Consider the following 11160-nt stretch of genomic DNA (forward strand, 5'->3'; position numbering starts at 1 on the left):
CATCAGAGCCAGACCGTACGGCTGCCCCGGATGGACTGAGCTCAGACACTTCTGGGGAAACCCAGAGCATCTCTCTGGTGTGCGATGGGAAGCCAGGCTCAGCTCATTACCAGCAGCTCAAACTCACATTTTTTCCACTGAAACTGAGGCAGACACTCCCGGTCGGTGCATTCCTGCGGACTGAAACAGAAGAAGAAAAGAAGAAGAAGAAGAAAACCAACGGTGAGATTTCTATGACCCAGCAGCATGAAACCAGTGGGTTTCCCCCACTCAGTTGTGCAGTGCCTGAGCCCTGCCCCTGAATGCCAACCAAGTGGCAGAAGTCAAGGGACCATCAATCTGGGTGGATCTTGCCTTTTCCCAGCTTGTCTTCCCAGTGAATTTGTTCAATTTTTCAGCCATCTGCTAAGTCTGCATTTTTCTACCTTGAGCTACACCCCACCGTCAGAGCCCAGACCCGGTCCCACGTGCTCTCAGCCCTGCAGCTGGACAATCCCCCCTGCTCCTGCGCCTGGAGCCCGTCCTGCAGAGCAGACACAGAGCTGCAGCCAGCGTCACACAGCTCTGTGCCTGGCATTAAACATTCATGCTCCTCATAGAGTGAACAGAGAAGCTCGGATCCTGATGGGCTCTCATGCAAGTTTAATCACGGTGTGAAGGCAGGAGCTGACAGAGAGTCTGGGAGGTGACAAGAAGAGGTGGTTCAGGTGTCCTGCAGAGGCTCAGGTCTAGAGGAGCCGCTCCCCAAGCAGTCCCAGTGCTCACATCTCTCAGCACCACCCGGAGCACGGGCGGCTGCTGATGGGTGACCGGGAGGCTGAGGACACGGTGCCACAGACGCACCTCGAGGAGATCACCGGCAAAATTTCAGATCTAAACAAATGGAGAGAAATTTTTGGGTTTCATGGGTAAGACTTTTATTCTGCTTCATTATCACACATTTTTAATTCCAGACATTTTTAAGATATCATTTTTTAGTTATGTTTTATTATAATACTTACGTTACCACAGCAAAGGGTCTTCACATAGAATCATGGAATCATAGAATCATAGACTCATAGAATAGTTTGGGTCGAAAAGGATCTTAAAGATCATCCAGTTCCAACTCCTCTGCCATGGGCAGGGACACCTCCCACCGGCTCAGGCTGCTCAAAGCCCCATCCAACCTGGCCTTGAGCACCTCCAGGGATGTGAGTAATACTTGCATACTGCTCTAAGTAGTATTTGCACAATGAGTAATGCAAGTACTACAGCTTTTACTCTTCTCTTTTAAAGCTCTTTTCAGGCTGCCCACTGTTTCTTCATGTTAGGAATGCCTCTCTTTTTATTTTAATTCGTATTTTACCTTCCCTTTTCAGTTTGGAAATCAGCAATACAACCCATCAGGTAACTGCTTCTCTAAAAGGTAACATTTTGCATGTCTCTAGTGTGTTTTGTGGCTGCTGCCCCAGCCTGGCATGCTGAGGAACTCACAACTCTACACCTGCAGCACAGCCAGACCGTCTTTATGGCGACTGAGCTCTCGTGGTCCTTTAAGATGCATGCATTTTCGTCCTATATTAAAGGACTAAATGTAAGTGGTAGAGTAGTCCAGCATAAATTAACCTTTTCGTCTAAAAGTAATGGTTTTCATGGTCAATTTTAGAACACAAGGTAAAAAAAGATAGTAAATTAACATCTCTTAAATATAAGTATTTGAAAAATCAGCTGTGTCCTTTGGTTGAAAAGCACAAAAGTTCATTCCCTGTGATCCAGACAAAACCAACATTACTTTATACTCCAGTCATTAGCTTGTGGGGGTGGATCTGTAACGTCTGAAAAGAGCTGGAGGTCAAACACACCCGTGCTCCCCACCTCCTGCATCCTTCCCCCTCTCTAAGCTCATCACCGGGGTGGTGTGCCCAACGCCAGGAACACTGCACGGGGCAACCATCGGCACAAGGGAGGCAGCAGCCACGGATGATGCTTTATATCCTCCTCTCTCTGCCCAGCACGGCGAGGGCAGCGCGGGCGATGGACCCTCTGGAGCTGGAGAGCCCGTGGGGCTGCAGTCGGTGCCCCTCTCCGCCGTGCCCAGAGCCCTCCTGCTTTCTCCAGCCACAGGTGGCAAGCCCATCTCCTTGGAAATGGCAATGGTGAGCAGGCCTGCTGAATTAAGCATGAGCTGTAACTTATTCTCGTTAAAAGAAAGTGCCTCGGGAAGCTTCTTCGGCGTTGCGGGAGGCTCGGTGTATTGCTGGGCTGAGGGCTGCAGACCGCGGCTCTCTGTAACACAGGACAGCATCGTCATGATTTATTTATGAGACTTTTAAAGAACGCGGTTGCAACACAACCTCAAAACTGATATGATTCTCATTAGATAATAGGTCAAATGACAAAGGGTAGCATTTCCCTGCTCTTCGGTGCTTCCCTAGTGAATAGCCTCCCAACAGGAGGCAGAAGGTCAGGAGATGAGTAAGATATCTCTACTGTAACCCGAACACCCAGTTCTAAGAGCACTGCTGCCTGGTGCCCGCTGCCCCTGCCCCACTCACAGCTTGGGGGGTTCTGCAGGTGACCCAGAATGGGCTCCAGCATTGGACATTGGGCTCCAGCAAACCAATCACCGTCACTTGAGCACAAACCTCAGTAGCAGAAGGCTCAATACCAGCAGTGACAGCCCGGGCAGGGCTGAAAAACACCCAGTCTTGCAGAGATTTAAGTACATTGCTGTGCTTTCCATCAGCTTCACATGAGGGTAGAGGGATTTACACTGGCTCGGGCAGTGAGTACGTGTGCTGAACCTGTATCCTGAGACCCCTCTGACATTAAAGACCTTTCCCAACGCAAGGATGCGAAGGGAGCTGCGTCCAGCCCATCTTTCTGCTCCTCCACAGGGGCTGCGAAAGCTGCTGTTTGGAAACGTGTTCCAACTCTTCAGCTGCGAGTGGACAAGAGCCTACTTCAAGTTTCGCGAGCCATACTCTGACCTGGCCTATGCTTTGGAGGCAGAAAAGGTAAGTGTTTTGGTGCAGCCAGGGATGCCACGGGGGCTTTTCTTGTGGAAAGGCTTCTTGGCTGTCGGCATATAAGACCTTTTCCAATTCCCTTTTCCATTTATGTCAGGAGTCAGCAGCAGTGCTCCTGAATTCCCAGGGAGGAAAGAAAAATTACCCCCTGATACCTCAGCGGGATGTCTCAGACTGGCCAGGGACCAGTGTGATTTCCAGAAGAGGGACACAGCCCATGGCCATTTGGGTTCCTTAGCACTGGGAAGTGTTGTCTTTCTGTTTCTAGGGAGGAACAAGAGCCATTCTGATGGTTGTACAAGCACACATCATTAAATACCTGCTCTTCATAAGAAACACAGAATATTCTCACCTGGAAAGGTAAGAAGCTGAGCCTTCTCGAGGGACACACAGAAGCTATTTCCTTGCATTATTTGGGCTAAAACAGACCAGCACCAGCCTCTAGGTTTAACCACACTAGACTCAAGTTGAGGTTTGCAGCTACGGGTGAGGACTTGCACCCAGGAGAAAAGCCTTGTCTGACCCCCCCCAAGGCATTATCCCACCAAAAGCTGTGGGTTCGTAACAGTGGAGCTTGTTTCCTCGCCTCACTCCCCGGCACCGCGGTCACAGCCTGCAGCAGCACGCGGGCAGCGCTGGGGCTGCACGGCTGCTCACCAGGCTGCTGGCACACACCGGCCCCGGCAGCAGCGGGAAGGGGATGTGTCACATACCAAAGGAGGCAGAGTAGGACCCAGAACTGCGTTCAAACATTTAGTTCATTACCTATAATATTACAAATCTAATTCAAGAGTATAAGCTTAAGTCTAGACCAACAAACTGGTCTGAGACTCCCACCAATGTCAGCGTAACATTATGGATCCAATCCCTCCGAGCACCGAAGCGACTGCAAAAACTTTACCTGCAACAGCCTCGTGGAAACATCTAAAAAGACTTCATTACTGAACTCCAGGCTGCTTGTATAGTCTGCCACAAACCCTTATGGGATGCTAATATTGGTCTAGACTTAAGCTTATATTCTTGATTTAGAATCGTAACATTATAAGTAATAAAGTAAAAGTTTGAATGCAGTTCTGGGTCCTACTGTGTCTCCCTCGGTGTGTGACAGGAAGGCAGGGCTCAGCCCTGGGGACCAGGGACACCACGGCATTCCCAGCAAGGGTCAAATCCCCTTGGCACACACATCGCCGCCAGCCCACGGGAAGCATGTCCACACCAGCAGCAGCGACGGCACCAAATGGAAAATGGATGTTTCAAGGAAGACGGGCACAGCTTGATACGCAGCACGAATCCCTTCCCTTGGTCCCCTTTCCCGTTCGTTCGGGCTGCACAGTCCCACCAGCCCCCAAGTGACTCAGGTGGGGCAGGACCTCCAGGGCCAATCCAGCTCTCAGATGGCAAAGGGCTCGTTTCATGGGCAGGTTCAGCCTCAGGGTTGAGGGGCTCAGCATCCCCCTGGACAGACCTTGGACACAGACCCCTCCGCACACAGGCTGAGCAGGATCGGCTGCCGGGGGCAAGCGGAGGCGCTGGCAGCAGCCCTGGCAGACACCCTGTGGGCAGCAGGAGGAGGCAGGAGAGCTGTCATCTCCCTGCTCACCGCAGCCCTCCACGTCCTGCCAAGCGGAGACTACAAAGCCGACAACTTCACAGAAAGGGTGAGTGTGAAAACGCCTTCTGCAAACAGGATTTTCTTTAAAGTTGTGCTTGGCTTGGAATTTTTAAAGACAAGACATATAAAATCTCATACACCCAAACTTCTTCCCTAACTTATGGTGCACCATGAATTGTGAGCACATCAGATCGTGTCCAGGCTGCAGCCTGCCAGACACTTTGCCTCCTCCTAGAGGATTTAGGTGAGCCCAGAGCCTGCCGTTCTCCATCACTAAAGGCTGATCTTTCTTCTCCCAGAAAAAGGAGAGACCAGGAAAAGTAAATTTGTTGCGCCAACCCTTTGTGCTGAGCTGGACTCCTGACTCTAGGAAGGGACAGAGTAGATTTTTGATTATTCTTTCATATGTCTATGGGAAGCGCTGGATTAAAAAACTTGGCTTTTTGATGTAATTAAAGTTCCCTTTACAACATCTTCCCCTGCGCTCGTGCCCGACAGATCCAGCTGTTTGAGTTCTGTGAGAAAGGAGCAGCTCAGGAGTTCATCTCTGACCACATAAACTGTGTAAGTATGGGGTATTTCCTTTATTTGGAGTTATTTTACTCCTTTCTTACATCTTATTTCCCATTCAAAAGCAAACCTTGTGGAGATCAACAGCATTGCCTTCAGCAGGATGTTCAGACTGTTAACGTACGTGGACCATTCATGGATCATTTCTAACCTTTCCTATGGGAAACGATCCTGCTCCCACCAAAATGCTCGGAGACTTCACTCCTGGATGTCAGACTCTCAGTCCCCAAATGCTGAGTAAACAGGGACAGCATTTTGTAACTACCCGAATATAAAAAATACCATTATCCTGTAACTCAGCAAAAATCTGGAAAAGCAGTGTACAAAACCGGGTTAGTCAACAAGAGGAAGTTTCTTCTTTTGTTTTTCACCTGAACCTATTCAACAAAATGAGCTAAAAATCTTCCCAGAATAACATTTCATTCACTTGGCTCAATGTACTCACACAAGATTGAATTTAAGCACAGGAATAATTTTAATTTAAAATTATATACCTGCTTTATTCCCTCCTTGAGATGACCTATATTTCTCTTTCCAGTTCAAAGGTGAAGGGAGTCATGGCGTGATCCTATTTTTATACAGTTTACTTTTCTCGAGGACACTGGAAAGGTATATTTCATTTTTTACATATTTACCAGTAGTTTCGTTACCTCTTCGGAATTTTTCCTTGTTGTACCTAAATGTCCATTCTTAGTGGAACGTGAAGAAACAACTGTCCAAGAGGCAGGGCTGTGTTGTATTGATATAATGTTTTACCCACCGAGCATCTGCCTGCAGACCCAGGAAGGGCAGCGGAGAGGAGACGCCCCGCTGCATGCACAGGAAAAGTAATGTACTGTGTAAAACCAAGAGTTATCCCCCTGACAGCCACAATCACCGTCACAGCCAATTAAACTGAAACAGGACAATCGCAAGAAGTTTATTTGAACACAGAGGAATTCCACTGGCAGAGGTAACTGTAGGGTTTTTCTAAATCCAACACGATTGGATTTGGGTAAAGATGCTTTAGAAAGGTACAGAGACTCATTTAAACCACTATGAAACATGATTTGTAGTAAGGTGGCACTCTGACAGCTATACGGCAAAAAAATTGCACTGCCACTTCAAATCATTGTGTTTAGGCTGTGCCTGGGGTAACCGGAGCCTTTCAGCAGGGATTGCACGGATGGAAATCCCAGCTCTGTCTGCAGAGGGGCGAATCCAACCCTAAAATTGAATTTTAATAGGGACAAGGGCTCCAGCTGGGCGTAAAACTGCTGTGTCAGGAGAGCACTGCTGTGCCGACAGCAAAGAGAAGCGAATGAATCTATGGAATTCCTCCCCGTTCCCCCGACAGTGACACACAGCCACCACCTCAGGCACTACCATAACATTTAGTGCTTGGCCGTACAGGGTCCAAGAAGATCTACACGGCACCGTGACTCCTCTGTTACAGTTCAGTTGTGGTAACATCACGTGCGCACAGGTACGATTGGCCTCATTTCTCCAGTTTTCTTTTTCCACTGCGTTTGATTTAGAAAAAAAAAATCCTCACTTCTTAATCCAATGAAAAAAAAATCTTAAGGCCATTGAAGAATATTTTGCAAATTGGATCATGGAATAATTTGGGTTGGAAGGGACCCTAAAGATCATCCAATTCCAACCCCCTGCCATGGGCAGGAACACCTCCCACTGGCTCAGGCTGCTCCAAGGCCCATCCAACCTGGCCTGGAACACCTCCAGAGATGGGGCAGCCACAGCTTCCCTGGGCACCCTGGGCCAGGGCCTCACCACTTTCATGGTGAAGAAATTCCTCCTTATATAAAGCCTAAATCTGCCCCTCTCCAGTTTATACCCATTCCCCCTCATCCTATCACCACAAGTCTTTATGAACAGCCCCTCTCCAGCTTTCTTGTAGCCCCTTTCAGGTACTGATAGGTCACTATAAAATCTCCTCACAGAGATCCGAGGAGATCCTGACTGTCAGTTTAAAAAACAGATGATCACAGAATCATAGAATCACCAGGTTGGAAAAGACCTCTTAGATTATCGAGTCCAACCATTCCTGTCTTCCACTAAACCATGTCCCTGAGCCCCAATGATGATGATGGTACTGCCAATAATGGTAAAGGCACAGGTCTGGTGCTGCTCCGCTGAGGACAGAGCTGGGACATTGGTTGGCACTTCCCGATCCCGTTGCTCGCTGCCTCGCAGCCTGACCATGGCCGTTTCCCCGCAGGCTTTGCTCAGCCTCCTCCTCACCGGCCGAGCCAACCCACGCCACATCAATGGTGGCCAGGAGCCAGGGTGTGGCGATGGGGTCACCCAGGCGTGGCGGTGCCCGGTGGGCTACCTGCGGTGGGACCGGGCACGGGTGGAGCAGAAGGTGAGTGTGGGCACGGCCACGGCGCCAGCTTGCAGCCTATCGGCACAGGGCGAGTGCAAGTGCGTTGAGTGCAAGGGCATCGAGTGCCAGCCTCGCCCCCCTCCCAGGTGTGCCGCGGGCTGGGGACGCCCCTGCTGCCCGTCTGGCTCTGCAGCCTCGCCGGGAGGCACGGCGTGCTCTTCAGCACCGACAGCCTGCTCCTCTCCGACTGGAAAAGAGAGAGAGTTTTCAGCCTGTACTTCTACAGCGGGCAGAGGAAGCAGATGGAAACAGCCCCTCTAAGGATAGGTAAGGGCTCAGCGGGGAGGAGGTGCGGCAGGGGGGCACACACAGACCGTGCACAGAACTGTGCAAACACTGCAACTGTACCTCACAGAGTCATAGAACGGTTTGGGTTGGACAGGACCTCAACGCCCATCCAGTCTCACCCCCTGCCATGGGCAGGGGCACCTCCCACTGGACTAGGTTGCTCCAAACCCCATCCAACCTGGCCTTGAATACCTCCAGCCATGACTTCCCTGGGCAACCTGTGCCACTGCCTCACCACCCTCATCATGGAGAATTTCTCCCTAATGTCTAAACCTTCCCCTTGCCAATTTAAAGCCATTAATGGAGCGATGCTGGCAGGCGGGGTGGGTTAACAGCCTGTTTCCAGCATCTAACTTAGAGTTAGCTTTATCTTTTCCTGCCCAGCAGCCAGGTGCCACCACAGCCTTGGTCTCCCCCCTCAAGTCTAAAATCCACACCAGGAGGAGTGAACTGGTTGTGAACCAGGCTGCATGCCCAGGATACGAGTTTCTTGTTTCTCCATGCCACTGTGCACCGTTTACCTTCACTTCCCGAATGCCCAGCTCCTTTTACTCGCTCTCCTTTCACTCTGGCATTGAAAGCAAAGTAAGAGACTTGAAATCATCACCCTAAAGGCTGCAGGAAGGAAGGGTGAACCGAGATTCACAGCCATGACATAGTGTGAACACAGACGAGGATGTGCGCATCTGCTCAGAAAAACAATATGCAAACGTACCCCTCAGGGAGCCAAGTGCTGCGTTTATAGCACCTGAATTTCCCAAGGCGGGGGCTCTGTGTCTCTGGCAGCCCCCACCAGCCAAGGGGGCCAAGCCCGCGTCGCTCCGAGCTCCCTCCTGGGACAGTTGGGCAGCATGCCTGCAGCAAACCAACCGTCTCCGCTTGTAACCTTTTCTAATACCTCTTTTTTAGGGGAGGGAGGGCGTTTGGGCTTTTTTTCCTAACTACGTTACCTTTTCAGACACGCACTCGCATCACTGGGAGGAGAACAGAGGTGAAGACCCGAGCAGCCCAGGGAAGAGACGGCCGCCCATAGAGATGGCAATCAGGACCAAGTGGGCAGGCGCGACTGTCAGCTGGAACGGGACAGACCCCTTCTTCTGAGGAGTCCCAGCGTCTCCCCATCACTGCAGACTCCACCAAACACTGTGGTCTAGAGGAGAAAAAATGCTTTCACTGATAAAAGCAGCCTCCGGCACCTTGAGTGGCCGCTATATCACACCCACTGCCAAAGCCTGTGCTGGTGAGGAACAGCCGCTAGCGACACTGCCTTCCTGCAAGCATTTTCCAGGTGGCAGGATGCAGGTTCCTCTGCTTCCCACAACAGCTGGGAGAAAAAGGAAAGCGGGTGGCAACTGCTTTCCTTCCATGCCAGGCAGTGATGTTAAAGAAATCAAGGGGTCTGTGAAGCGTGTGCAGTGGAAATGAAATCAAGCGTTGGCAATACTGTGTGCATCTGATTTCTTTAATCCAGTGTGTGCAACTAATTTAGCTGTTAGTTACAAATAAGCTTTCCTCCCAGCTCTCTGCAGCTGTGGCTTCTGCAGCCAGGTCTGTCTCCTGCTTCAGCAACAGCTCAAGCGTGGATCCTGGCCAGGTTGGCTCACGGAGCTGGTCCCGCATTCATGCACCAGCTGAGAAGCACAGCTCGTCCACGGGAACCGAGGCAAAAGAAACTCTCACGAGGAGATTCTTGCTGTGAATTCAGCAATTTTACTGACTCTGAGCGTGGCCAAGTCCTGGCAGCGTGGTGAGGGCGGGCAGGGCATGGGGCTCCTCACTTAAGTTCACCACTTTTCACTTCCTTTTTTTAATAGACATCACCCAAAAAAGACCTATTAGTCATACTAAAATGTGTGTTGCTAGTGACAACTGTACTGAGAACCGTTCTGCAAGGGATCCAGAAGTTTGATTTAAATTATTTCAATGAAAAAAAAAGAGAAAACAAAGAAGTGGTCACAACCAACCTGAGATTCAGCCCGTCCAGGGCGAGGAGCCTGCTGGTCAGCAAGCTCACGTGGGACCTGCACTTCCCATTGCTCCTCTTCCTCTATCTCTGCTAAATTCAGAGCTCCCCTGAACACGCGGCATCCTTATTGCAGAGCTGTGTGTCAGACAAAGCACTGCGGTCCCTGAGCACCTGGTGACACGGTGACAGACACGGGCACCGTGCAAGAGGGCTTGAGGCAGGGCTGGGAGCATCCAAACCCTGGGGACACTGGTGAGACGGCAGCTGCCAGCAGCAGGCAGGGCCAGAGGGTGCTGGGAGGGTCAGAGCACTCTCCACCCCACCAGAACCCCCTGCCAGGGCGGGAGCCCCACTGCCCAACCAGCAGCACCCAGAGCTGCCTTTAAGAATCATAGAATAGTTTGGGTTGGAAGGGACCTTCAAGATCATTCCATTCCACCCCCTACCATGGGCAGGGACACCTCCCACTGGCTCAGGCTGCCCAACGGACATCCAACCTGGCCTGGAACCCCTCCAAGGATGGGGCAGCCACAGCTTCCCTGGGCAACCTGGGCCAGGGCCTCACTGCTCTCATGGTGAAGAAATTCTTCCTTACGTCCAGTCTAAATCTGCCCCTCTCCAGTTTGTAGCCATTGCCCCTTGTCCTATCACTCCGAGTCTTTGTGAACAGCCCCTCCTCAGCTTTCTTGTAGCCCCTTCAGGTAATGGAAGGTCACTATGAGGTCTCCTCAGAGCCTTCTCCTCTCCAGTCTGAACAACCCCAACTCCCTCAGCCTGTCCCCATACAGGACCAGGGGTGCAGAAGAGACAGCGAAATGGCAAAAGACTTGCAACAAGGCTTAACTGAGAGTTAACTGGGGAACGCCAGCATGCATTTATGCAAATAATGAATTAATAACAAGTGAATTAAACTGTGCAGTAAACGCTGAGACCACACCTCGAATACTGTGTTCAGTTCTGGGCCCCTCACCACAAGAAGGATGTTGAGGCTCTGGAGTGTGTCCAGAGAAGAGCAACAAAGCTGGTGAGGGGCTGGAGAACGTCTGATGAGGAGCGGCTGAGAGAGCTGGGGGTGTTTAGCCTGGAGAAGAGGAGGCTGAGGGGAGACCTTATTGCTCTCTACAACTGCCTGAAAGGAGGTTGTGGAGAGGAGGGAGCTGGGCTCTTCTCCCAAGGGACAGAGGACAGGACAAGGGGGAATGGCCTCAAGCTCCACCAGGGCAGGTTCAGGTTGGATATCAGAAAAAAATTCTTCACAGAAAGAGTCATCGGCACTGGAACAGCTGCCCAGGGAGGGGGTCGAGTCGCCTTCCCTGGAGGTGTTTAAGGA

General features: G+C 51.0%; 1 protein-coding gene across 1 annotated transcript; it reads left to right on the top strand.

The window, feature by feature from the left end:
* The first annotated feature begins 801 nt into the window (after positions 1-801).
* On the top strand, positions 802-8966 carry MINDY4B (MINDY family member 4B). The gene is made up of 12 exons (XM_054074905.1): positions 802-908; positions 1359-1386; positions 1992-2135; positions 2877-2996; positions 3277-3368; positions 4501-4666; positions 5119-5184; positions 5729-5799; positions 6583-6655; positions 7409-7555; positions 7663-7843; positions 8823-8966. Exons 1-12 carry the CDS (start codon positions 802-804, stop codon positions 8963-8965), a joined length of 1338 nt encoding a protein of 445 aa, XP_053930880.1. The 3' UTR covers position 8966.
* Positions 8967-11160: the final 2194 nt, after the last annotated feature.

The sequence above is a fragment of the Cuculus canorus genome, chromosome 9 (genome assembly GCF_017976375.1).
Source record: "Cuculus canorus isolate bCucCan1 chromosome 9, bCucCan1.pri, whole genome shotgun sequence".
Taxonomy (NCBI): Eukaryota; Metazoa; Chordata; class Aves; order Cuculiformes; family Cuculidae; genus Cuculus; species Cuculus canorus.

Coding starts and splice junctions, on each gene's coding strand:
- MINDY4B (XM_054074905.1), top strand. CDS start 802: ATGGGTGACCGGGAGGCTGAGGACACGGTGCCACAGACGCACCTCGAG. Junction 1,387..1,991: donor TCAGCAATACAACCCATCAG/GTAACTGCTTCT, acceptor CTCTCTGCCCAG/CACGGCGAGGGCAGCGCGGG. Junction 2,997..3,276: donor ATGCTTTGGAGGCAGAAAAG/GTAAGTGTTTTG, acceptor TTCTGTTTCTAG/GGAGGAACAAGAGCCATTCT.